General features: G+C 37.7%; 1 protein-coding gene across 1 annotated transcript; it reads right to left on the reverse strand.

The window, feature by feature from the left end:
• Positions 1–8,875: 8,875 nt before the first annotated feature.
• On the reverse strand, positions 8,876–18,531 carry LOC145237962 (uncharacterized). The gene is made up of 15 exons (XM_080100971.1): positions 18,345–18,531; positions 18,011–18,159; positions 16,871–16,996; positions 16,136–16,283; positions 14,877–15,013; positions 14,315–14,420; positions 13,781–13,926; positions 13,052–13,131; positions 12,712–12,810; positions 12,011–12,255; positions 11,562–11,720; positions 11,274–11,380; positions 11,083–11,208; positions 10,393–10,570; positions 8,876–9,953 (listed from the first exon to the last, which is right to left on the reverse strand). Exons 1-15 carry the CDS (start codon positions 18,427–18,429, stop codon positions 9,931–9,933), a joined length of 1,914 nt encoding a protein of 637 aa, XP_079957097.1. The 5' UTR covers positions 18,430–18,531; the 3' UTR covers positions 8,876–9,930.
• Between the last annotated feature and the right edge of the window lie 6,098 nt (positions 18,532–24,629).

Genomic DNA, 24,629 nt, shown 5'->3' on the forward strand with positions numbered 1-24,629 from the left:
GTGACGTAAAAGTGACGTCTAAACCGGGCGAACTTTCAACAAAGCAACTAAGGAGAAAGTCACTAATGGTCTGCGGCTGGATTCGACAAACACGGTCTGCAGGAGTAATCACATTTATACATAGCTTTTCGCTTAGCTCATTTGAACCTACTGTAACAATTTGTCTTCGAATAAGATTTTTTCTCAACAATCATTTGTTTGCTCTGAAATAGATTGTTTTCGTGTTTTGTCAACTTTCATACCCTTTGTATACTTTTCCTTTACTTATAGTTTGATTTTATAAATCAATCATTCTGATGCTGCGATTTATTGAGTAAGTAGAGTCTAAATACAACTCTTTAACCCAGTCCCTGTCTCAATTGTACAAGGTTTAAACCTAAATTTTTGGTCTAAACATAAACAAATTCAAAGGTGTTTGTCAAAACATTGTTCGTAACCCTTGGTGCTTTGTTACATGTAGACATCTTTGAGTAGAACACCTAAAAAGACAAAATATACAACCTTTATCGAACTATTTTGACTTTACCAATTCGTAACTTTCAGCAAATTTAACCAATTCGCTAAAATCTGGCCTCACACTTTACCAATAAGGTAATCATAGCACGCTGAGTCTCAAAATTTCTGATTTTTTTCTCCCTTCTGTCATATGCTATGGCCCAACATGCATACCCACATGTACAAGCAAATCTTTAATTGACTGTTGGCGAAACGCTTAGCATCACAAAAGCTCCAGTATGGCCCCAGGCAGAAGAATACATCAGACACTTCACCTGTTTAAAGCATGTGACTAACACAGCCATGATATGGCACACTTTAAATCGCCACACAAAACACGCCACCATTTTATCCACTACAGCCGTGACCGATTTCACAGAATTATAGCGATTACGGGTTATTTTGGTTCAACTCAAAAGCAACGCTTCAAGATGCTTGGCGACGGTTTAACCGCCCCGTAAAAATGGAATCATGAGGGTTGAAAAGGCTAAATCGGGTTTTAACGAGTCCATTGTCAATATTTTGTACCTTTAACTTCCACATTCCTGACCATTTGTTGACTTAGTGTTGAGGTTGGCTGCTATAAATCCTCAAACTGGTCAATATTTATTAACCTATACCTGCGGAAACGGTCTTGCGCAAAAAATCATTTAGGACCCATTATTGATTTCAAATTACAGTATAAAGTGATGAGAAAGGCCAAAAAATGAAGAAAAGATTCATTACACATGTTGCTGAAATACAATCAAAACAACATTCCCTGCAAATAAGCGGTTCTATTCGAATAAGAGAACTATGCCGAACAAGCGAAAAAGATGTTGTATTAGTCAGTCTCCCTAACGTTTGTTTTACCAAAGGTTTTAACGACCAAGATTCAATGGTTTACGAAAGACAAAACACATACGGATTCGTTAATGTGACCGCGGCCTTAAACATAAAAAGAATATATTTTCTACAAAAAAGACCATAAAAACAGCAGCGGCTTATGGTTAAACACGACAAGATACTGAACTTGGTTCATTGCTGACCTACCTTTTTAACATGCACCATTAGTGATTTGCATTGTATAAATTAAGTTGCCCTGCATGCAATTTTACCTTTAAAATGTGCTTATATGCAATGTGGGGTTTCAAGCGGTTTCTTAGCGGCAAATGAAGGCAACGCACAATAACATAATGTAGCGTTTATGCTAATACTTGCTGACGCAGCCTAACAATAACCATAAACACCTGAGTAATGCAGCAAATTATGGTAATTTTGGTTATCTGTTCCTTAAATCAACTAGGAATGAAGTTTGGTCTTTTTGGCAAAGCCCTAATTTCCAACGTCACACTTTACAAATGATCGTTAAATGCTCTCTCAGATTTAAATTTCGATATTATTTAATGTAAATGTCCAGTCTTTCTTACAAAACCAAATGGAACTAAAATTAGGTATTCGACAAGACGATAATATGGCAGTTCACGACAATAAGTTAAAAATCTGCTGTTTCTTTAGAAAGGTTGGGTTCTTTCTACGTTTTGTCGTTCAAATCAGAGTTAATTATGCATTTCAAAGTTGTCTGAAACGCACAAATCAAATTAATAGGATTATAGCCTGCCCTGACCGGTTTAAAATTTTGCCTGCCACATCTGCACTGTCTTTAGAAGATCTAATCGGCTTTATGTAACGCTTTGAGGAAAAATAAATTGACGGAATTACCCATTTCGTTCTGAAAAAAAAATCGCTTAACCGAATCACTTTTAAATCTTTCGTCAAATTGAAATCTGCCGGCTGTTTTGGCTCTCGCGGCAACAGTGTGGGCCCACCACCGCCTGTCACCAGCGCTAGCACAAAAGAAAACATACTGTAAACAAAAGTGATGTACACTTTAAAAATAGTTCTTCACAAACAGAAAATTATTGTGAAAGTACTTTCCGTCGGACTTATTTTTACCAATTTAGTTTAGATGTTAAAAACTGTTTTACCTGTTTTAATTTAGTTTGTATTAAATCTAGAAAGCAATTTTGTAAAAACTGTGTGTTGTTATATCCCCGAAGAAAACAAACATTAAAAAAGCAAAGACCTATTCATAAAGATTTTTTCCAAAAAAATCCCCATTTAAGTACTACAGTTTAATCTCACGTTAACGAACTCAGACTTTTATGAATGATTCAAGCAGCAGTATACGTCAAACACTATTACACGGAGCATGACTTAGCACATTTGGCACCCAAAATCAATTATGTTGCGTTAAGTCGTTAGGCAGTGTGTTTTCCCAAAACGTATAAAACTAAACAAAATTGTCTTTTTGCTGATTGGCACCGAATGCAAAATTGCTTCCGATTGACTGGGTGTGATCATTTACGGACTCCTTGCGGGATGTGAAAATAACTTATGAGGTAACGGAAAAGTTACAACAACCCCTAATATGATTATTATCTCTCTGTTGTGTTTAGGGATAAATTCCATGTATAGAAAAAACGCTAATTAACATATATTGTTATTTAATATGTCTTACAGTTTTGTGCAAAAGCTCATCACACGACATAGGCTATGGTTTCAAAATTACTTTTTGGCTAACATAAAAGTCCACCAAATTTTGCAAGAAGTCCTAAACTTTAAAAAGGTTCCTTTGTGGTTGATGTGTAGGCATGGCGTCAATCAGTTTTGGTGAGACTTGACTTTTCAGCCTGTTACACGCAACAAACTGGAGTGCCTGTAAGTGGCAACACTATAGCCAGTTATACGGCTAACGTCTTGCCACCAGCTACACTGATAGACCTTTTCGAAAAAATGTGCAATATCTGCAGCGTCTTTGTTGTTCGAAATACTATGCAAAGAAGCTAAACTTATAAAATTATCATTCCTTTTAAACAGCTAAAACACAGCAATAGTAGATTTTCTGCAAGTCCGACATTGATCTTGAATTATAATTGACCTGACTTGCCAAGCAAAAAGATACAATACCTACTTGACCCGTTGGTTGAATAAAGGTTCTAAATCGTTCTTTACTTAACGACAGGAAGTTGGATAACCCCATCATGAGGGAAATTCAATGAACACTCTTTCCGCATTGCAAGTAAGCTATGAGCAACATGAACTCATTTGACCGTGGATTATTCCATTCTCACTTTAACCCTAACTTTCGCGTTTGAAACTGTTTCTTCTCGATATCTTATTGCTTCTGTGCCTTTTAGATTTAAGCACCTTCTTCGACTGGCATTCGTTCATTCTATTGTCGTGTAAACGGTTTTAGGAGGTTTCAATGTGGCGAACAAAAATCTGCCGGGGCTCGCATACAAAATTAAATTTATCCGGTGTTCTGCTTATTCAGTCCAATTCATTTTCACATGAGCTATAAAGTACTGTACCTTCTAGTTGTTAAAATGACATCTTTAACCAAGAAAATGTGATATACTGTACATGTAAAGTTTTGAAAAAAAAGCGTCTTTAACTGTTGTGCTTTACTAACAATATAAATATCGATGTTTAAACATTAATATTTTACTCAGTCAAAATTTCGTAATTGGACTCTTAACGAAACTTAAAAGAATGGTAAAATCTGCCTAATTAAAACAACACGACTTCATAGCAGCCCCTACATTAACCCTACATTAACCCGGCACGCTTTTGTGAATGAACGTGTTCAAGACAAAAAGCAAACATTCCGAGCTACGTCATGTTCAGCCCTTGGTAGGTTCACGCTGTGTGATCACGTGACTTTTGGGTTGGCGACAGAGAAACTAGCGTCAGTTCCTTAAACATCAACCATAGAGCTGATCGTACCCGGTTTAGATTGACAACTGCCGGCTTTGTAAACTGATTCTTTCCTGTGTGCTATAAACAGCTTACGTGAACACAGTTACCCTATGGATGTGTGTTGCCCAAACTACAGTCAACATGTCAGCTTTGTTTCTAGTCTAACAAAACGCTTGTAACCGTCTTTCACAGATACAAACAGTAGTATATAGACGTGATGACTCAGCAAACTGGGCAAATTGTGTGAATCGACTTGTATTTTGACAACAAGGGGCACAAAACGCGAGTGAAATGGTGAACAATGCTTATTAGATATTTTTGTGACCTTATTATTGATGCACCCCGAACTAACCCTTCACGTATTGACGTCACTATCTACCAACGTCACCAAACGTCCGACGCGCCCTTACAAGTATTCAATGAGCAGAATACAGGATGTGACGCAAAACTACTGTTTCCTGCCTGAGTGAAATATGTTGCAAGTAAAACTTTTCAACAATCAGCAAAAGTAAACATGACATAGGATCATTTTGCTTGCACGTAAAGCCCGGAACTGGTCGTTTATTAGTTGACAGCTAAAGCCAAAGTCTGTTTGGGCTAAAAATAAAGCCAGCCTGGCAATACACCGAACCATAGGTCACATGATAGTACAGTTTATCGAGCACACGTGATAAACCTTTCCTTCTTAAAATAAACGTAACTTGGTGTACTGATTTAACGATACCAACTTTTTACAAAACAACAATGTAACAACTCAAGGTAATACCAAAATCAATTTGTTTTGACCATAACCAAAAGCTGCAGAACTGTCCTTACTGAAATAGTACAAACTCAATAGTAAACATGGCTATAACAACACGCACAAACTTGTTGAAACATCACACAGATTTGCTAACGAATCTCACTGTCTTGTAAACATCTGATACTGCGATGTGTGCTGACCTCAACAGAACCACTTAATAAGCAAGTTTCGATACTTCTCAGCAAAACACCGTTTCACCGAAATCACTTCAAATTGCCATTACCATTTCACAGAGCTCGTGCATTGGACGCGATTCAAAACTCGTGCACACTTTCGGCCTCAAGCACAGGGATTTCAAATGTTCAATAAATCTGCTCGATGACGTAGGTCAGGCCCTGGGCGTGCGTGACCACCATCAGCTGCTTATAGTGTTTGCTGGAAAGTCCACTCACAACACGATGCGAAGTTTGTCTCGTAGCATCAAATTGCTTGCTTGGCGGCATTAAAAGTAATTGCTATGGGCGTCAATATCAGGCTTGTGATTATGGTTCAAGCCACACTTTTTGCAACGTATTGTCTTGAAGTGTTTGAGTCAAAGCATGATGATGAATCATCAGTTTGTGGTTTTGGATCACGCCCAAAGTGTGCTTCAGTATTTAACTTGACTTTTACGATTTAAAACTTATGGTTTCTATGTTTATATACAGCTTCGGGCCAAAAAAGTTTTTGTTTTTGTCCTTTTGACACTGAACGACAGAAACAGATTTTCAGAGTTTATTGCGCAGTGTTTCCCAAATTTTTGGCCCATGACCCACCTAAGCCCCCCAAACATTCAAATGCATCCCACGTGGAGGTATATAAGTCTTGTAAATTCTTAAAAACTTTCAGCTTATCAAGCTTAAAACTCTACCTAAACGGGATATAAACGAATCAACAAAAAAACATGACACCAATACAAAAGTTAAAGATTTGATCAAGTTCTCAAACAAGACCCCTTAAAAATAATATTGAAACACTGGCGATATAAAGCAAACCGGCTACAAACAGTTTATCTCGCAATGCTTCAAAAGCAAACCTACCCGTTGAACAGAAGTCTCAAGCAATTCAACAAACTTGCAGGCCATGATCGGGTGTATAAAAGAAAAGCTGTCACTTGGATCAAATAGGCCTGGAGTCAGTTGGGTTGAAGATTGTAATGATTAAGCATCGCATTACAATCAAACTTTTGATGTTTCCTGTATGAGCTTATAGACTGCTAAGAACGAATTGTTGATCTCAAAGAAATGCAACTTGCAATGGTTTGTTTGTTTGTAGAATTTGAGCAGCCATGCAGGTCAACAGCAAAGGATTTTATTTATCTGCAAATTATTGCGACATAATTTGACTTAAACTATTTTTCGTGTATCAATTGAAACCTAGATTTCCTCGCGAACGATGTCAAAGCAAATTTATATTGCATTTGAGTTAAGGTTTAATTTCATTTGGCTTGGTGCAAACAAGATACAATTGCATTAAAACAATCACAAACCCGAATAGCTGCACTAGGTTTATTATAACAATTGATTTCCGCCATGCGAAAACAGAACTAATATTAGCTTTTTTTCGATGGTCAAGACCAAGCTAGTGATTTTACCAAGACTGTTTTCTGAAAGTCTTTATATATCATTTATCTTTGCTCAAAATCGGAAACAATACGTTCACTAATGATGCAAATGATTCATCGCATAAATTTAATGATCGTTCCAACATTCCATTTGTTTTGAAACGTGACAAAGGAGGCAACTGCTTTGGTTGCTACCCATACTGGAACGACCGGAACACATTAACGTATTTTTATTGATTTGTATTGATTTTTAACAACCATGTCTGGTGCGTTGGCCGTTTAAGGCCCAAATCGACCAGTAGGTTATGAGCCAATTTCGCAGTTTGATAGCAAACCATTTGTCGCACATAATATGCCCTAATTCCATTTTTACGCATCACTCTAAAACTATATTACTTTTCTTTGCAAACAATCTATAGATTCCACTAGAGCAGGGGTGGGCAACCTTTGTTACTGCAGGGCCAATTATCAATGTCAAAATTGGATCGCGGGCCGCACATGTGCATGACACAAAGTGATTTTGCTTTGTTTCTTACCAAATATGCTCAACTGCAAGTATAATTCGTGTTTGATTCTAGCCACGTTTTGCCAGATCGCAGAAAACTAGCATCAGGCGCATTAATCAGCTCAAAAATATGTAATAATTGGGCTCGTTCGTCAATACCTTTGAAATCCAAGTGTCTCTGCGGGCCGCACAACCTTTAATGAAGGGCCGCCTGCGGTTGCCCACCCCTGCACTAGAGGTTACTTACGTTTTCAAGTCTTCCAAAATCTGTGCAACCCTCAGCACTGTAAGCACATCCGACTCCGTTAGGTGGACCACAGTTCAAAAATGAAAAGTCCTTGACCAGTTTCTCTCCTTAAGTAAGCCCTACGACGTTTATCAAAACAGGACAAATGCCAAAAAAGGCGAAGTTATGCAAAACAGACTTTAAAAACCCGGCATCATTTGTGACGTTGACATACGCCCCCTTTCCTGAATCAGATTTTTCGATTACTTCTAGCTATGACTATAAAATTTTCCACAAATGTTCATAGGAACGGTTCTACTTTGCAACAAGCACAATTTTAGAATCGTTCAGTCTGTTCTTCATAGAATACAGGGTGTATTCAAACAGGCTTCTAGCTGATACTGCATGCAATGGCGATATGCTTGTGGTAAGCACGAAAGAGTGTAATTGTGCCCAAGTGGTCCTGTGATATTCAAGCCCTCGCGTACCAATTTCCTGGCCATAAAGTACCTTCGAATGCTTCGAGCAGCAAAACAATGCCTCGCTGTCCCAGTGGGTTTCGCTTCAGGTCTAAGAGTATGTATTAAGCTCATATTTCTTATTTTCACTATCGCACAAGGTTTTAGGTCGTTGTAGTTTCGGAATGGCTTCACTGTTACATTGCTAATCAATTTTCCGTGGATCATTTAGAACTTTAATTCGAAAGACATTTAGGGCTTTAACTCTTAAGAATTCTTAAGAAATTTAAGACTTTACACGATTAATGTATTGCAAGTAATGTGTAACGTTAATCTTCCGATACACAACGATATTCTCGAACTAAAAGCCGAAGTTAAATTCAAATAAAGGCAATGGAAATGTTTAGCTATTTGATTAGCTATTTGCTTAGTTCATTTACAAATAAATAAATAAATTACTTTTATGAAAAAAGGTGTAAAGTGTATGTATTTTAACGCAATTTAACCTCTTTAGTGCAAATTGTTCCAAAAGTAAACGTAAAAGATTTGCATTTGAATTTTCGATAAAAAAATGTAATGACGTCAGGAACCCTGTTACGTGACCCAGTTTGCGTGACGTAACATCGGTGGTTCCCGCGTGGCTTGACGCTGCAGAATTATTCCCAATGGTTGTCGAAACGGAAATTTCCATTTGCAGGGATTTTTGAATGGCATATATGTTTTTTTTTAATATTAATCAACCGGCTTTGCAGACCAGACGAACAATTAACAAACCATATGCAGTCGTATTGTTTTTCCCGGCAAGAAATAAAAATTCCGCAATTGAATTAGGGACCATCAGTTACCGAACAACTCCTAATTGGTGGAATTCCTTCTGTGAATTAAGGAAACAGCCAGTCATGTATCTTGCATTGTGTATGTAAATTTGCATTTATTCGTGGTGTTTTCCTGTGACATTTCCCAGTCGCACGCAGAGTTGGAAATTTAGCATTTTTTTCTGCAATGAAGTAAGCAAAATTGTTCCACAATGCAAAACTCCAAAAACGAATGTGTACAGTCACGTATGACTCATCATTTTTTCATATCCAAATTTTTATTTCATAAACCCAAAGTGAAAATTTCAGCTCTTTGTTTCTAACAAATAAAACACAAAATTCTTGAAAACAAGGAAAGAGGTACAAAATGGAAATTATTTACGTCATTGAAGAACAACAAAGCATAAACTAAAAATTGTAAGTTGAACTTTTTGCGGCGTAACACAAATATTTGCACTTTCCAGATGTTGCAAACTTTAACACAACCGATTATAGATGGTACAATACAGCAAACACACGCAAGATATTTTACTGCATTGGCAGATCTGAAGCAAAAGTATCGAGCCCAAAGCGAAGCCCGCAGACTAATTGCGTAAGATGATTTTAGTTTTGGCAGTGGCAGAGTTAATATTTTAACTAAGTTACAAAAACAAAACTGCATTGAAGAAACATGAACTGTAATGATAACGAGATGGTTGGTTGTTGTCCGCACAACTGTTTCATTCGTATGCAGAAAGATATTTTGCAGAATTGTTTAAACATGTTCATTATTGTGGTCGACATCAATTTCATATATTACCCTTAAACTGTTGATGATTGTGTCATAGGTCTAACAAAATGTGCGAAGTAAGTTTCCATTTCAGATCTTGGCAATAAAAAAGGCCAGCCGGTTGAAAACCACGTTAAAAACAATGATTTCAAACAAGTAAGTGCAAAAAAGAAACAAAAAACAGTTTATTATTATCTTGGTGAAGAATAAGGCGTTACAAACTAAAGCCGCAGAAACGTGGCCATTAAATTGGTTGCACCATGCAACTGTTAAACATCTACATTAAACACAAGTGTAAAGTTTAACTTTGCTTGGTGCATTACTTGTCTCTTTACACTATCAGCTTATTTACAACGCCAGAAAGGTTTATAAGCCAAGATGAACGTCCATCATAAGCCAAGATGAAAGTCAACAAGAACTAAAATTGCCACTTAAAGTTCGCCAATGCAGTGTAGGCAAGTTGCTTGACTTTACGACAGGTCAATCCACATCTCAATTCATAGGTTTAAGAAATCATTTAAAAACCGACATTTGTATGAATTGGTTTGTTTGGCATTTGGAAGAGTTGTAATGATTTCATACACTTGATGGTTCTGGACCTACAGAAAAAAATAATTAATAAACGATTTTTTTGCAACAGGGTTCACAGAAGAACGGCCTGCTGACGTCTCTAATCCGACCGAAAAAAACTAAACTTTAAAATCGTAAACAACTGGCGATTAAAAAATTAAATATTTATAAAATGTTGTATAACCAGTTAAGATGAACATTACTTTACAACTGGGATCAGCCCTGAAGCGTCCAGAAGACCAACGGTAACGGCACATTCATATATAAATCACAGTACACCAGTGATTTAACGCCGTTAACGTTTAACGCCGTTAGTTGGCCCGGTGCATGTACTGTGTTGTATAACCATCAACTTTTTTTGCCTTTTGTATTTCACACTTTTTTATATCAAGCTGTATTATGAACTTTCGTGAAGACCGAGGTATTGATCGTAACACAGCTGTTCCTAATAAAGTTATATTGCCTCACCATTGCTAATGTCAGTGAAAGCAGTGGTGTTGCTCAGAACGCGATCAACACCGTTCGGATGATTTCCGTTGCCCACTCTGGACTCTCCTCGCCGTAGTTTTGGCATTGCTCGTTGCATTTCGAGCTTAAAACGATCTCCACAGCAACTCTTGCATGGCCACGTGATGGCGTAGTTGATCTGTAAAATATTTAATTCAAACGAGGCCACAACCAAAATATCCAAATATTGGCGTTTAAGGTTTTACAAAAAAGTTCTGTTTACAAAAAACTAATATTTTTGGAATTAAATAGCAAAAACTACAATTTACGCAATTATACAAAATTACTCATGTAAAGAAAAATGATTCATCTCATAATATCCCATCTGCTGGTGCCTAAAAGTTAGACCAATTTCTCACTTTATCCATAAATGATTAGGCAAACGTTCTTGATCTATATTGTTATGTTGTGTGTTGCTTTTCAGCCACATAAAGTTTATTCAGAACAGTGTTTTAAGTAAAACGTCTGGCCAAAAAATTTTGATCATTTTGTGGCCGTCAGTACATATGTTTTAATACACATGTTAACGGCCTCAGCTTGTGCAGCCTTTGGTGTGGGCAATACCAAACAGAATCTTTTTGCCTTGTTTTAAAAACACATTAAACTGATATTTTTTCGACGCACATGGACCTATCTGTAATACTGTTTTACCTTGGTAGCTCTCTTTATCATACGGTAGGTATCGTCAGTGTCAGCATGCTGGTTGATATACTCCTTCATGCCAGGAACCAGCACAAAAACCATCTTTGAACCAGATTCAATCATGGTTATAAAACCCTAAAATAGAACAATGTTAGAAAACGAAGGCCTGCGAAAATTCAGAAACAGTAAAAAAATCCTACTTGTTGTAATTGGAAAACACTCCAGTTGTCTCGGACGTATTCATTGGACAGAATTATGACAACACGGTGACACTTTTTCATCACGTTTATCGCATTGGCAGCACGGACTGAAATATATTTGATTTATTTAATAAAAAAAATGTGCGTAGGATGCCTCAGTTACCAAGAAAAAAATTACTAAGATGAATCCATTTATACAGGGATCAGAAAAAAACAACATTTTAAATTAATGTACAGCCAACAATAGGCTAGAGGTAAATTGGGTATTTTTTATTCCCTTGCACTTACATCCATCACTGCCGTCCCTGTGTTCATCGTAAGTACTGAATCCGAGATTCTGAAGCTGGTCACGCGCTGCCGCACACGTATCACGTGCCTGTTGCTGAGCAAATACGTCAATCTCCTTGGAGAAGTGGTAAGATAGGAAAGCACCGTAATGCTTGTCGTCTGCATCAAAAAAGACTGATTTTACCCCAACAACCTTGCTCTGATGCTTTGAGTTGAGTTGTATTAGATTTATAGGTAGATGAAGTGCACGATGGTGAAGGGCTCGATTGGATCTAGGTTACACATACAGTAGTTTGTACTGCTTAAAATTCCACGCTTAAAACTGGTAAAAATGCACTTTTGCTTTTGCAGTTCCCAAATTTACAGAAAAAAGAACACGGATTCAAAGATCGTATACTTGTTATCACCTAAAAACAAAGGGAGCTGTTGGCAAAATAGTAGGAGCTTACCTATGTCATAGCTTCCAAACAAGATCTTCCAATAGACAGCAACATAAAACCGAAAAATGAGAAGTAGGAGGAGAATGAAGAGGAGGAAAAGAGCGATTCCCACTCCTAATCCGATACCCCATGCCTGCGCTCGGAACCCGTCGCTGGAGGTGTCGAAAACAATTGTGACACTTTCTGTTGAATTAAGGCCCGTAGGATTTCGTACGATTAAGGTGTACGTCCCCAGATCGTCAGGGTAAATATTTCTGCAAAAAACGGGTATTTTAAGGAAATCTACCAACAGTATAAAACAATTTACAAAAACCAACAACATAAACTAATTTTTGTAGAGTAAGTATGTAAAAAAGCTGACGGTTTAAGTTACATAAGTGGCGTTGATACGTAAAGTATAAAACTGCTTCGTTTGGGTCACTGTTTGAGAGATCATTTACCAAACTACGAAAAAAATGGCAAATGGACCTGATATTACAAGTTAAATGTAAATATAAAATATGTAGCAAATACATGTATAGGCAGAATAGGAAAATGTAATTACAAGTTTGAATTTGGACAATAAATGCTGTTTTACCTTTATGTCAGTATGGGGGTTGGTCGTTGGATTACCGTTCCGACAACTGCTTGCGTATGGTTTATTATTTAAAACAACTTAAGTTTTTTTTATATCTCTTCCATTGAAACACGATTGATTAACCACAACTTACACTAGATGAAGTCTAAGCACCAGGTGATTGCCCTGTACAAGAATGTCTTCTGAAACCGGCTGTCCGTAGCAAGTGGTTGCATCCAGGCCTCTTAAAGCTCTGATTAAAAAAAAAACTGTACTCACGGGCGCAAATCCTTGTGGGGTCTGGGTGGACATGCCTCCCACCCCGCGAAACAAAAATGGTTGCTGGCATTAAAAAAAAGATAAAAATGATTTGAAAGGTAACGAATGTGTTGTTGCATCTGCTATGTTGTTGCATTACTTTTTAGGTCTTACTTTAAATAGTATTTTACGCGCTTTGTGAACTTGGTAGTGACAATTTATATCTGGCAGCATACCTGGTACAGGAATGTCTTGAACCGTTTTCCGCATTGCGAAATCCGTTCTTGAAAAGGAAGCATTCAAAGTTTGAGTCCACCTGACAATGGAAGGAAATGATGACCTGTTAGTTGTTAAACTAAAACGGTCTACTAAACCTATAGTCTACTGAACGTACTAATGAGAATAATTCTAAAGTTCCATTATGAAGTAAATGCAAAAAAAGAAACACAATTCTACGACTTAATTTGTGCAATCACGCTAAAATGAAACTAAATAAGGAGTAGAATGGCTCCCTCAAAAGATGTAAAAATAACTGATGGTGGTGTAAGCATGTGCATAAACGTTTAAGAATGAAGCTTATGGCTTGTTACATTTATTTGGGGCATTACATTTCCCCTGGGAGTTACAAACAGATCTGTGTACAGTGTTGTACCATTTGTGATAATCATAGCCGACTTTATTAGATCACCTTTGGGGGCATGTGGGTTACTAGAGCAAATAATGTAAAAGTCACCATCACGTAAACAAATTCAAATACAATCCCAAAGACTAGTTCGTAGCTAAAGTGGGATTTACCAGCAGTTTAACTGTAACAATTATGCAAAATTTAAAAATGAGTGTAGATACATGTCCATATTAAACACTTGCAGTATCTTCATCAACTTAAGTGTGACAAAACGTTTTCATTAAGAATATATTTTCGTTAAGAATACAAGAACAAAACTACATTTTCTGACGTTGGTTACCTTATACCAGCTGGCACGGGTTAGGGTTGATATTGTACCCGCTCCAAAAGTGCTGTTACATTCCAAGGTAACGTTTCCAAACAACTTGTTCACTGTTACAGCAGTTCTTCTGCACTTAATGCTCGGTATATCAGATGCTCTTTTTCCTGCAAGCACCAGAATTTAATTGTATAGGCGTCTCAGGAAAATTTTGGACCTTTGGAAAATAAACTTTTCACCGTTATTCCACATGAAATGTTATATGATAGGCTATATGCATTTTGAATTCGTTGTAACGATTATCTTCATGTACAAAACATGTTTAGTATTCTATGGTACAACATTATCGAAAACCATTTGTTAAAAATGACTTTTAAGCCGGTCACAACAAATTGGTCAGAATATCCGGTCTATGTCTTTTCACCAGCTGCAGCGATGAGACCTTGTAGGTTGAAACAGTGTGGACTGTCTGCAGCTTACTTGCCATTTAATAGGATTTTGACTAAAGTTATATCAGACACATTGCATTGACCTGTTTTGTGTTTTGGTCCTTACCTTGAACGCAAACCTCATGATGTACGATATATTGAGTTCTCCCCTTGTATGTTACAGCACATGTGTATATCCCAGGATGTCGATAAGTCACAGATGAAAAACTGATCTTGAAAAAGGTAAAAATGGTTTTAAAAAGTTTCTTTTCTCAGTGCTGACATTGGATTTCGAAAACTATGGTCATTGCAACTTGCAAACATACTGTTATGTGCTAAACATGTCATTAATGCATGGGGACATTACATGTGCAAACTTTGGAAAATTAAAACACTGGCATTACAAGAGAGGAACTAAATGTCAACAAGGACATTTCACGTTGATTTTGGTTGTTTGTTTAGCAATGTACAAGTTAGCACTTGTTGTTGACAACACAAGTAGGGATTCCCAACATTTTTCTTACAGGTTTAAAAGTCCACATTTATCCCAAAGTTTGTTTAACGCTGGAATCCTACATATCTGTTTTAAGGTTACCCCTATAAACCTATTACTTAAATCACAAAAAGATTTGTTTCTGTCGCTTCATTAGTGAGTTGTACGATCAAACAAAAACAAACTAATGTAAAACCTGATCAAAGTCTGTGCTGCTTTGAGCAGGTCGAATTGTGGTGTCGTTTGGTGTAGTCGAACAGTTGTAAAACCATTGCACTGTGTAGTTGTGCATCTGATTGTTCAAACGAATTTGTACCTCGGAATCACGGGGTGCTGAAAAGGATTTTTTTAAAGACTGTTAAACCAATAGTGGATAAATTTCATGGTTAAAACATAATCAGTCAGATTCAGATTAAGGAATAAGTTACACATTCCGCTTAAATATAATCATCAGTTCCTTATTCAAATATAATTATCTTATAAAAGAATGTATTTTTATGCCAAAGAGCACAACGTTTAATTTTGCCAATCACACAACATGACAAGGCCGCACAATGTTTTTTGACGCAGCATCTCTGGTAGTTCGGGAATCGGACCATAAAATTTTTTTATCGAGTCATGAAACATTCACCAATCGTGCGACATCATGAACATTAATACGGATGTGCTGCTCTCTGCTCGCTACAGGCAGTTGCTAAAGACCTAAACAGTTCTTGACTTGTTTATTCTTTCCGTTTATCCTGTCGGTATTTGCGTTTTTCGCCCGTATGTCGTTATAATGCTGATCAACGAAACGTCGGTAAAACAATACTTTTGCCAGAAGACCATTATTGTGGCATCGAACAGAATAGGTGAGACATGGTTTTATAGCAGGAGTGTGCAGCACTTTTCGTCGATGTGCCATATAACCAGTTTCGGACATCAAGCGAGGGCCATACAATTTTTTTCATGTACACAATAATTTTTTTTTCCAAAGAATCAATACATTTGTTTACATTTTTAGAGTTTCGCCGCAACACTGGCATTCACAACAAAATAATTGTTTGCTAGACAGAGAGGATTATTACGTCACATTCGGTCATAAAGTACTGACAAACTGTTGTATGGCCCACCGGTCGGAAAACACTGATTTAGCTCATACTTGTTACGTATAGTAGAGCAACTTAAGAGATTTACCAAAAACTAGTGAAAACTTATGCTGAATTCCAGAAGAAGTGCATTTTTCCTCTGAATCAGTGTGTTGGTGAGGGCCACACTAAATAGCTTGGTGGGCGAGATTGTGGCCCCCGGGCCGCCTGTTGCACACCCCTGTTTTATAGCCTGCTACTCCCAACATACTGCGGAGCGCCGTAGCCGAAACACTACATGGGTCGAAACAGTGTGTACCGTCTGCAGCTTATCATTTACTGACTTTTAACATTATTTAGTTGATTACTTAATTTTGTTTAGACTTACAGTTGCAAACTCCGATGTACGGTAGATCAGCAAATCTTTTGACACTGGTATGTCTCATCCCTTGTACTGCGTCGTCACAGGTGGGGTATGGGCTGTCGGTGACGTTGAAAGTTAAACGATGTGATCTACAGTCGTTGTGGTCTGGAGTCTTTCATCACAAAAATATTCATTGTGAGTTATATGCACATGAATAAGTACACAGAAAGTAGGATGAAAAATAGTAAACTGACAAATGTAAACACAATTTTTGTCTGCACAGGTTAAAATGATTAAGTACATCAGATAAACCAAAAGATGTGTAGCACATAACGTAAGCAACGGTGCCTGGGACTCGAATTTCGACGGGTACACCACTCAGCCTGTGTAACTCAGTTGGAAGAGCGCGAGTCCAGGAAAGGCTCATGTCGTGGGCTCGAATCCCACATGCTAGATTTTTCTACCCTACGCCATGCTACGCGGGCATGCTTAGAGACCGGCTGATAAGGTATGACGTATTTAATGGGCCTGGCGTACTATGAAGCATACTAAGGTTCTTTTTAGCAAACGTAAGTTTCTTTTAGTTTTTTATTTCTACTTCTTATACAAGTTACCTATACTTCTAACAGTTGCATTTTCAATATGACTGAATAGATTTGGAAAGTGCAAAAATGCCCAACAATTTTGCAATGCAGTTAACCACAAAACTGGGAATATTTTTTATCCTACAAAATTTACAGATCTCATTGAGTAACTTACCACAATATCGACGAAGTAAACATCGTCTGCGAAGAGATCAGGTGTGAATGTATACAGAGGTAAATCATCATAAAGCTCAGTAACGTTTAATAGAACTTGTCCTGTGGCGATTTCCGTCACTAAACACTACAAGTAAAGAGAAAATTGTAAGTAAAATATTTGCCATTCGCGCCGTTTCTCTTTTTTAACTGCTTTTATTAGTTTCAAATGCTTGGTTTTAAACTTCATTCAATGGTAAAAGTGAGGTTAAAACGTTTTGATTTACTAAACTATGTTGACTCTGTTTCTTGTACATGTTTTCCAGACTTTGCATTATGCGATTAAATTTAGAGATGTACCGAATATTCGTTTTGCCGACTTTATTCGACCGAATCGGCCATTTTTACAAATATTTGATTTCGGCCGAATATTTTGTTGCGATTCGGCCGAAACCGAATCTTTTACGAGCACAAATTTAAAGCGTAAAACGTGTCACTTCAGCGTATGAGGTATCACACAATCTTTCAAACTACGCCTGAACTAAAATCGCGTCAAGTATTATATATTTTAATGTATTATTGTTGTCATTAACTCATTACAAGTCACGACAACAAGTCATTAACTCATTGGCAGGCTGGCAAGCATGCCTGAGGAAATGTTTAACTCCAAAGAACTAAAAGTACGACAAAACACAATTATTCTGAACTGTTTGCCTGGTAGAAAAACTTATGTTTTCGTGTCAAACGCGTAGCACACGAGTTCGGGTGACGTCATAAATTTGGGTTGATTCGGTCAAATTTATTCGGCAAAACCGCCGAATGTTCGGTTTCGGCCGAATTAAAATAAAGTCTCTTGTGTCATTTTCGTTCGAATTAATAGTCGTTTTTAACACCTTTTCTGGGCCAGCGGATGACTAGCTGGGTCAACTTTATTTATCAAAAAAAAATATCACGTGTGTAAATTTGACCAGTTTAAAGCACTTTTTTCATGACCAAATAGGTGGAACAAGCCAGCGTCAAAGAGAAAAAAAGACTAGCAAAAACCATATGTTCCTAACGCGTTGTTCTTAGTTCAATAACATCAAGTATGTTCCATCAAAATGTCTTTGTTAAAAGAGCCAAACCACAGCAATTATAAAATGTATCGCTTTTTTATAGATACCTGAACTCGGATTGAACTTATGTCTTCGTAGTCGTGATCATACACGTCATAAGCAACTGAAGCGAAATCGTGACATGTGATCACTCCTGGCCAGCCAGTGTAAGCGAATAATGTCTCATTTGTCAGGGTGCAGTTGAGTCCTGCAACTTCTGCAGATTAAATTAGAAAATTTAGAGGTACCGCCCTTGAGTGGCCGGTTCAAAGTATACCTCCTTTTTGGCAGCTTTTGTAAACAAGAGTTTACAGACATTTTTTCAACCAACGGTTTACGTGCCAAATATCCTAGACTGAAGAGACGATAATTTAAAAAATCAAATAATAACATTCCACTTACCTCTAACATTTTGCGTTGCCACTAAATCGGAACACCCAATCACAATGAAAACGGTTGCAAAAACAGACCTATATCCTATATTCATGTTTAACTCGACAAGTAACTCTAAAATAGGAAAAACGACGTTAATTGCTGCACCCGGTTGTAAGTCGTATCATGTTGCACGGTAGTCAGAAACAGTCGAAATGCGACTACTTATTTAAAGTAGGCAGGAAGACTACTCAATACTTGCAAACAGCTGACAAATGGTGTCAGTAACGGTGAAGACTATACTGCATGCGACCTTAACAGCTGATGTACAAAAAGTTTTTTTGAACTGTATTGCAAGGAATGTTCTAGTTCAGTGGTCGGCAACCGCCGGTCCGCGGCCCGGTACCGGTCCCGGTCCGCGAGGAGTTCGTTACCGGGCCGTATAGTTTTTCAGGTTAAATGCTATAAAACATTTTGCCCATGTATCCCGGGCATGATAAACTAATTTAAGCATTTTTATAGCTATATATTTGTAGTTTTTTGAAGACCGGTCCGCGATAAAATTTTAGTTTCAAAACCGGTCCGCAGTGCCAAAAAGGTTGCCGACTGATCAAATGCTAAACATTTAACGCCACAATTTTAAGTTCAAAACACGGCAAAGCATAACTTACACTGTCAAACTTCAAGGAACAGTCTTGGGAATGTAGTCAAGATTAGAGCAATAATTCTGTTAGAAACAGGTGTATTGTACATTTAAACGATTTCACAACCAAGCAAAATTCTATATTTTATAATCTAAAGCCTCACCTTTAACAACACCTAACAAACCATGCTGACTCTTGCATGTTTACAACGAAGTGGAGCGCACTGGAAAGGTCGGTATGTAAAGCAGATTGGTCCGAGTGTGGACGTACGCGCTCCTCGGGGAAATGAATTAATTCCCCCCGGAGTAATCTTAAGTTGGTACGACGTTATCGATTACTTCACCAGTCGGTGGTGGAAATTCCAGTGACAAACATCACACTCTTCGCATCCCAATTAAATTAAATTTATCCACTTAAAATGAATTGTTATGATGATTCATAACTTTAAAAGGAATTTGGTTTATGCCCTTCGTATGCCCTATAGCGAGAGTGAAACTGCCCAAAGCGCATTGTTCAATTTATTTTTTAACTCGTTCTGTGTAGGTTGCGGGTGTACAGTATACCAACTAAGCAAATCCCGAACATTTTACGTTGCTATTGTTGACGTCACACTTTGCAAGGTAAAACACACAAAAAACAGATTAACTAGAAATTGAGCTTGATCGGCTAGAGCTAGACAATTTTGCGGTAACATAAAGAAAAAAGAGATCTAATATACACTCGCGTTTTTTACCCCATTATCTAAGCATACAATGAAAGTTTTTACCGGCACACTTAAAAAGTCTCACAGGACAGTGACTAACCAAAAAACGTACAAACATACCAAAGTTGTACAACTTGACAATAGCTCCCGCCAAGTACTACCGGACGTTTAACGCGGTTTAACGTTTAACGAGTAACTAATAGCATATACAACTTTGGTTAATTGAGATAAAAATTTAAATGCATTGACTTACTTATTGCTGGGCTTAGACCTTCCGAACTAAATAGACCTTTTCCTCGCAATGGTTTCAAAATAATCCAAATCCTGGTAACTTTAAACTACATTTGCCTTCACCTGCTTTCAGTGGTAACTAATTTTCGATGGTTGCAACCAGGCGACTTGGACTTCCGGTAAAGAACCAAGTGACAAACCCGGGGAGGGGTCGTCGTCTGCCTAAATTGAATATTGATTGTCTTCAGGCAACTGGGAGTTTGTCTGACGCTGACATCAATAATTGAAACTCCATCTTGCACTTGGATCGCATCTCGATACCATGTCACGCCTCTATATTATATCGACTCACGCACGTTCGTGCAGCGTCAAACTGAAAAGAGCGGTCCGCTAAAATTTAAAATGTTTTCAACCTAAAATCCTAAAGTAATGTTTGAAAATAGTTTGAAATGCATTGATTATAATGCTTTACAAACTGGACTAAGGACACCAACCAAAAAGATTTGCGTTTACGGAGCTGACCTTTTCGGCTATCACAGCATTAGAACGACGTTGTTAAGTGACGGCTTCTATCCACAAAACTCTTCCAAGATGTGAATTCTGCAGTTCAACTGTAGGTCTCTGTTCATACCTTTTCTTTTATATTTTGACGTGCAAGTCGGTAATCTTCCTCTCCGTCATTAAAGAAAGGGGTGTAAATATTTCATGACTTGATTAGGAGCGACTCGAAGAAAGACACGACACCCATGGGTTAACACAAGGTCGAATTGTCGCAGCCAAGCAAATAAATGCAAATATTTTTTTGAAATTTAATGTGAAAAACCAGCCACGGGTTATAAAAAAAACCTTGATACTTGGGTCGTCTTAAGCAAATGAAATCGTTTCAAGGCAATACCCAAAGATTCCTAAGCTAAGTTTTTCAAGGTGTCCTAAGTTCATTTCTAAACGCAAAATTAAATAGCTAAATTGAACGTGTTGCATTTAACTACAGATGAAACTACTTTACAGAGCACGTTCTTAAACAAACTTACAAACAAAACAACAGGCAAACAGTCGATTACTCGCGGGTAAAAATGTAACAAGCTCTTTCATTCATTGTTGTTTCTGTTAAATGGAATACAGAGCACGGTATTAATGTCGATACCCTTAACCGACTCTACAGATGCAGACCAACCTTCAACTGAAGTAGGCAACAAAAAGCAGAGCCAGTTAAAGGAAGCTAAAGTCATTTTTTCACTGTTGTCGCCAGCAACTGCTTTTTCAAACGATGCGCGTTAGAGGGGAATATCGTAACTTAATCAATTTTGTTGGAGAGTTTCCTTTAGGACCAAATCCTTTATCCCTTCGTATTAATTCCGGAACCACGTGCCTCCCACACAATAACCTATTAAACTTTCCAGTGCTTTTGTGATTAATCGATGCCGCATAGTTAGTCAGAAAATTGCGTGCAAAAGGCATTGTCCGAAAAAATGCAAAGAATAACAAAGCAGAAGGCAGCCAAACTTGAAACCAGGGCCAAAAGCTAAGCCAAATTGTGGTACCGATCTGTTTGGTGCAAAATAGTATAACTATACCCCGAACCCGAAAGTACAAGCCTAAAACACAAACCCATCTTTTTCAACAAAGCCCGAAATTTGGTAAAATTTATGCCGATCGAGACTGGCCCGAATTATAAGCCATTTTTTTCAAACATAAGACTGAACCTGGACCCACCAACGAGTCCGGTCAAATTACTACTCTGGTTTGCTATTGTGGGCGCTTTAGTTCAAAGGAACTTGATGCAACCTTTCGCATTAGTAAGTCTCGGAAACCCTGTGGCTCATGTGCGTAAGTAACGCCTCGCAACTAACGACACCGAAACACGTACAAGTCTACGCAACTTACTTATGACTAAAGTGAAATACCCGTTTCTGAAGCAATTTAATTTGAAACAGGTAAAAGCGCCCTTGGTCAAATGCCCTAATGAATGTTTGTTGAGTAATTTTCTGATTAAGATAGTTCGAAATGCCCTGAAAGCGTTTTCTTGAATTGTGACATTCTTTCAATTGTGGGTAAACATACACATTTGATGCACCTATTTAAGGAAAGGTGGATCCTATTACTCCACAAACAGGAATGCGTGGGCAGAAGCTATTGTTAGGTCTGCCTAGTTTTCAATTTCGTTTATTTTTACAAAATTAAGCAATGAACACAACCAAGGCTGGGAACACCTAACAAAAAGCAACTGCCCACTCATTTCTGTTTAAACTGGCTGCTGGGAAAGGAGAAGTTTAAAATAAATGTTCAAAAGTTATTCCAAGAACCCGTGTGACCTTTCTCACTCCAAAACATTTTTGACATACAATAGGTTATTCTAAGAATCGTGAAATCGTTCACAAAACCAGAGTTTTGTTTCTAAAAAGGGAAGATACCAAGATCTCATTTCATGTTATGACTATCACTTCAGATGTCGATGGTTGGCAAGTCAAATACTTCTTTTTGGCATGGAAACTCCTTATTTTTAATCAGCCTAACTTATAATTTTCAATCGCTAACTAACAACGAATAACCTAAAAAAGATTATGACCTATTTTGGCACACACGACTGTGTAGGTAACATCACCTTAGTAATTAATAACTCGGTAATTAATCCACACCAATCTTGTTGACAAGTTCCGTACAAGATACGCAACTACGTTCAAACCACCACGTATACCGAGTTATAAATTACAATTACGTCCAAAAGGTTCTCTATGAACCATAAAAGCGGGGTTTAAAAGCGCATTGCGTCAATGAGGCGCCCTTACAACCTTAATAGACATACATTGCCTAAATCACGATTGATGGCTTCTTCAATTTCATCTACATTTGTTCGAGTGGCTAATTGTTTTTAGTGAATCTAAACAACAAATAAACTCACAGTATTATAATCACCGACTGAAGCGTAAAATTTCTAAGACATGACTTCAAAATAGCAGCCCGCGACTTGAAAAACAATTTGTGGCACAATATTACGACATACAAGAACGTCACTATCAATTGACGAGAAGGGAATATAAAAATCTCCTAAAACGTTGGTAAATAATTTCGACAAATGTGCTTGTAACATCATACACTCATGTTAATCACATAACTACTCAGACTGGCTAAAACCACACGCCATACACATAGCCTAATTGCAAATTCAACAAATTCAAATATTGTTTCAAGTGGATTCCAAGAACCTTATAAAATGACATTTCCTATACACGTAAAAACGTTGATCTAAAACCAATTGATACAAATCCTACATCAGTCTTTTTGCTGCATGTCATGTTGCTCTAAGCTCTTCACAAATGGTCTTTGTACCCACCCTCTGTGAAACTCGGTGGGAAAGCTGCTGACGCCCAGCACGCCAAATTAACTTTACTGTATTTTTGGCCCTAATTTTGGTACACAGCCAAAAATTTACATGGAAACTCCACTCCAACGTTGAAACACGTGCTTTTTGAAACCGTAAGCAGTAAACATATATATCAACAGTATATATGGTTGCTCATTGCGGCTTGCCTGAAGGACTAGCTTGCTGTGCGGCCAAGGCGACGTACAACGATGGGCCCTAACTTGTGTCTGAAAAACAATTAACCGTTTTTTCCGTGTAAGCCTTTACTCGTATATGGTAGAGTCCAGGTCGGCATGGTAGAATCGAGGTACGATGGAAAGAACCGTTTTATCCCTTGTGAGATAATTGCTCACCTACGAACAAGATATTTTATTGTTTGCCTAGACACCTCTTTATCTTTAAATGGCATTTTTCACACAACAAATCTTTTTCAGAAAAACGTAACTATGTAACTTTCAACGCAACATAGACATATTGCATTAAAGCAGATCTTTTCTGAAGACGTTCCCATCAACTGCCCGTAGCTGGAAGCTTATGGAATGAAGCACTGTCCTACACAGATTTGCAATAAACTTGCTTAAATCCCCGACACACAAACTAAATTATCTGACAGCTGGCCTTTGAAACGTTAGCTGGCATTTGCCGCACATTAACACCACATTATGAAATGTCACAAAAACTCGTGATAACATGATGAATATGATGAAAAAACTTGAAAGATCTGAATTATTGTAAGCTTTCAGGGCAATCCCCTTCGCGCGACTTAACGAAGGTCACGTGTACCGCTGGGAGAACTATTTTAGTCACGCGCGTATTCCGTGACGACTTTTCAATACGTGACGTACCCGAAATGACCGAAAATAGCACTTTGACACCCACGTAAAAAACGCATGATGAGACATTAGGCACCAGCAACTTGTTTTTTTTAGAAGATTGGAAACCACAAAAGCGTCAGATTGCCTGGTTAATTTTGACATTTTTAACCAGTAAATCCCATCAAAAAAATTTCACGCTAACTGGCAAAGTCATCTGTATGTCACACGCACTTTTGAGTTGAAGGAAGTTAGACATTTATGTACACATCTCTTAAACCAGTGTTTCTTAACCTTTTTAGCGCTCGTACCCTTTAAGCTTTCATGAAATTTTCTCGTACCCCCTGTCTACAATGGCCAACGCATTCTTAACAAATATGCCAAATTATATAATTTCACCCTGCATTTCATACCCACTGCTTTGGTGCTCTGTACCCCCAAGGGATACACATGCCCCTGGTTAAGAACCCCTGTCTTAAACCTATTATGATTATACCTACTGTTTCGAGGAAGTTATACCTTCTTATCAGAACTCACAAGCTATTGTGTTGGTTCCGCTTTATA

The sequence above is a fragment of the Phallusia mammillata genome, chromosome 7, assembly GCF_965637545.1.
Source record: "Phallusia mammillata chromosome 7, kaPhaMamm4.hap1.1, whole genome shotgun sequence".
NCBI lineage: Eukaryota > Metazoa > Chordata > Ascidiacea > Phlebobranchia > Ascidiidae > Phallusia > Phallusia mammillata.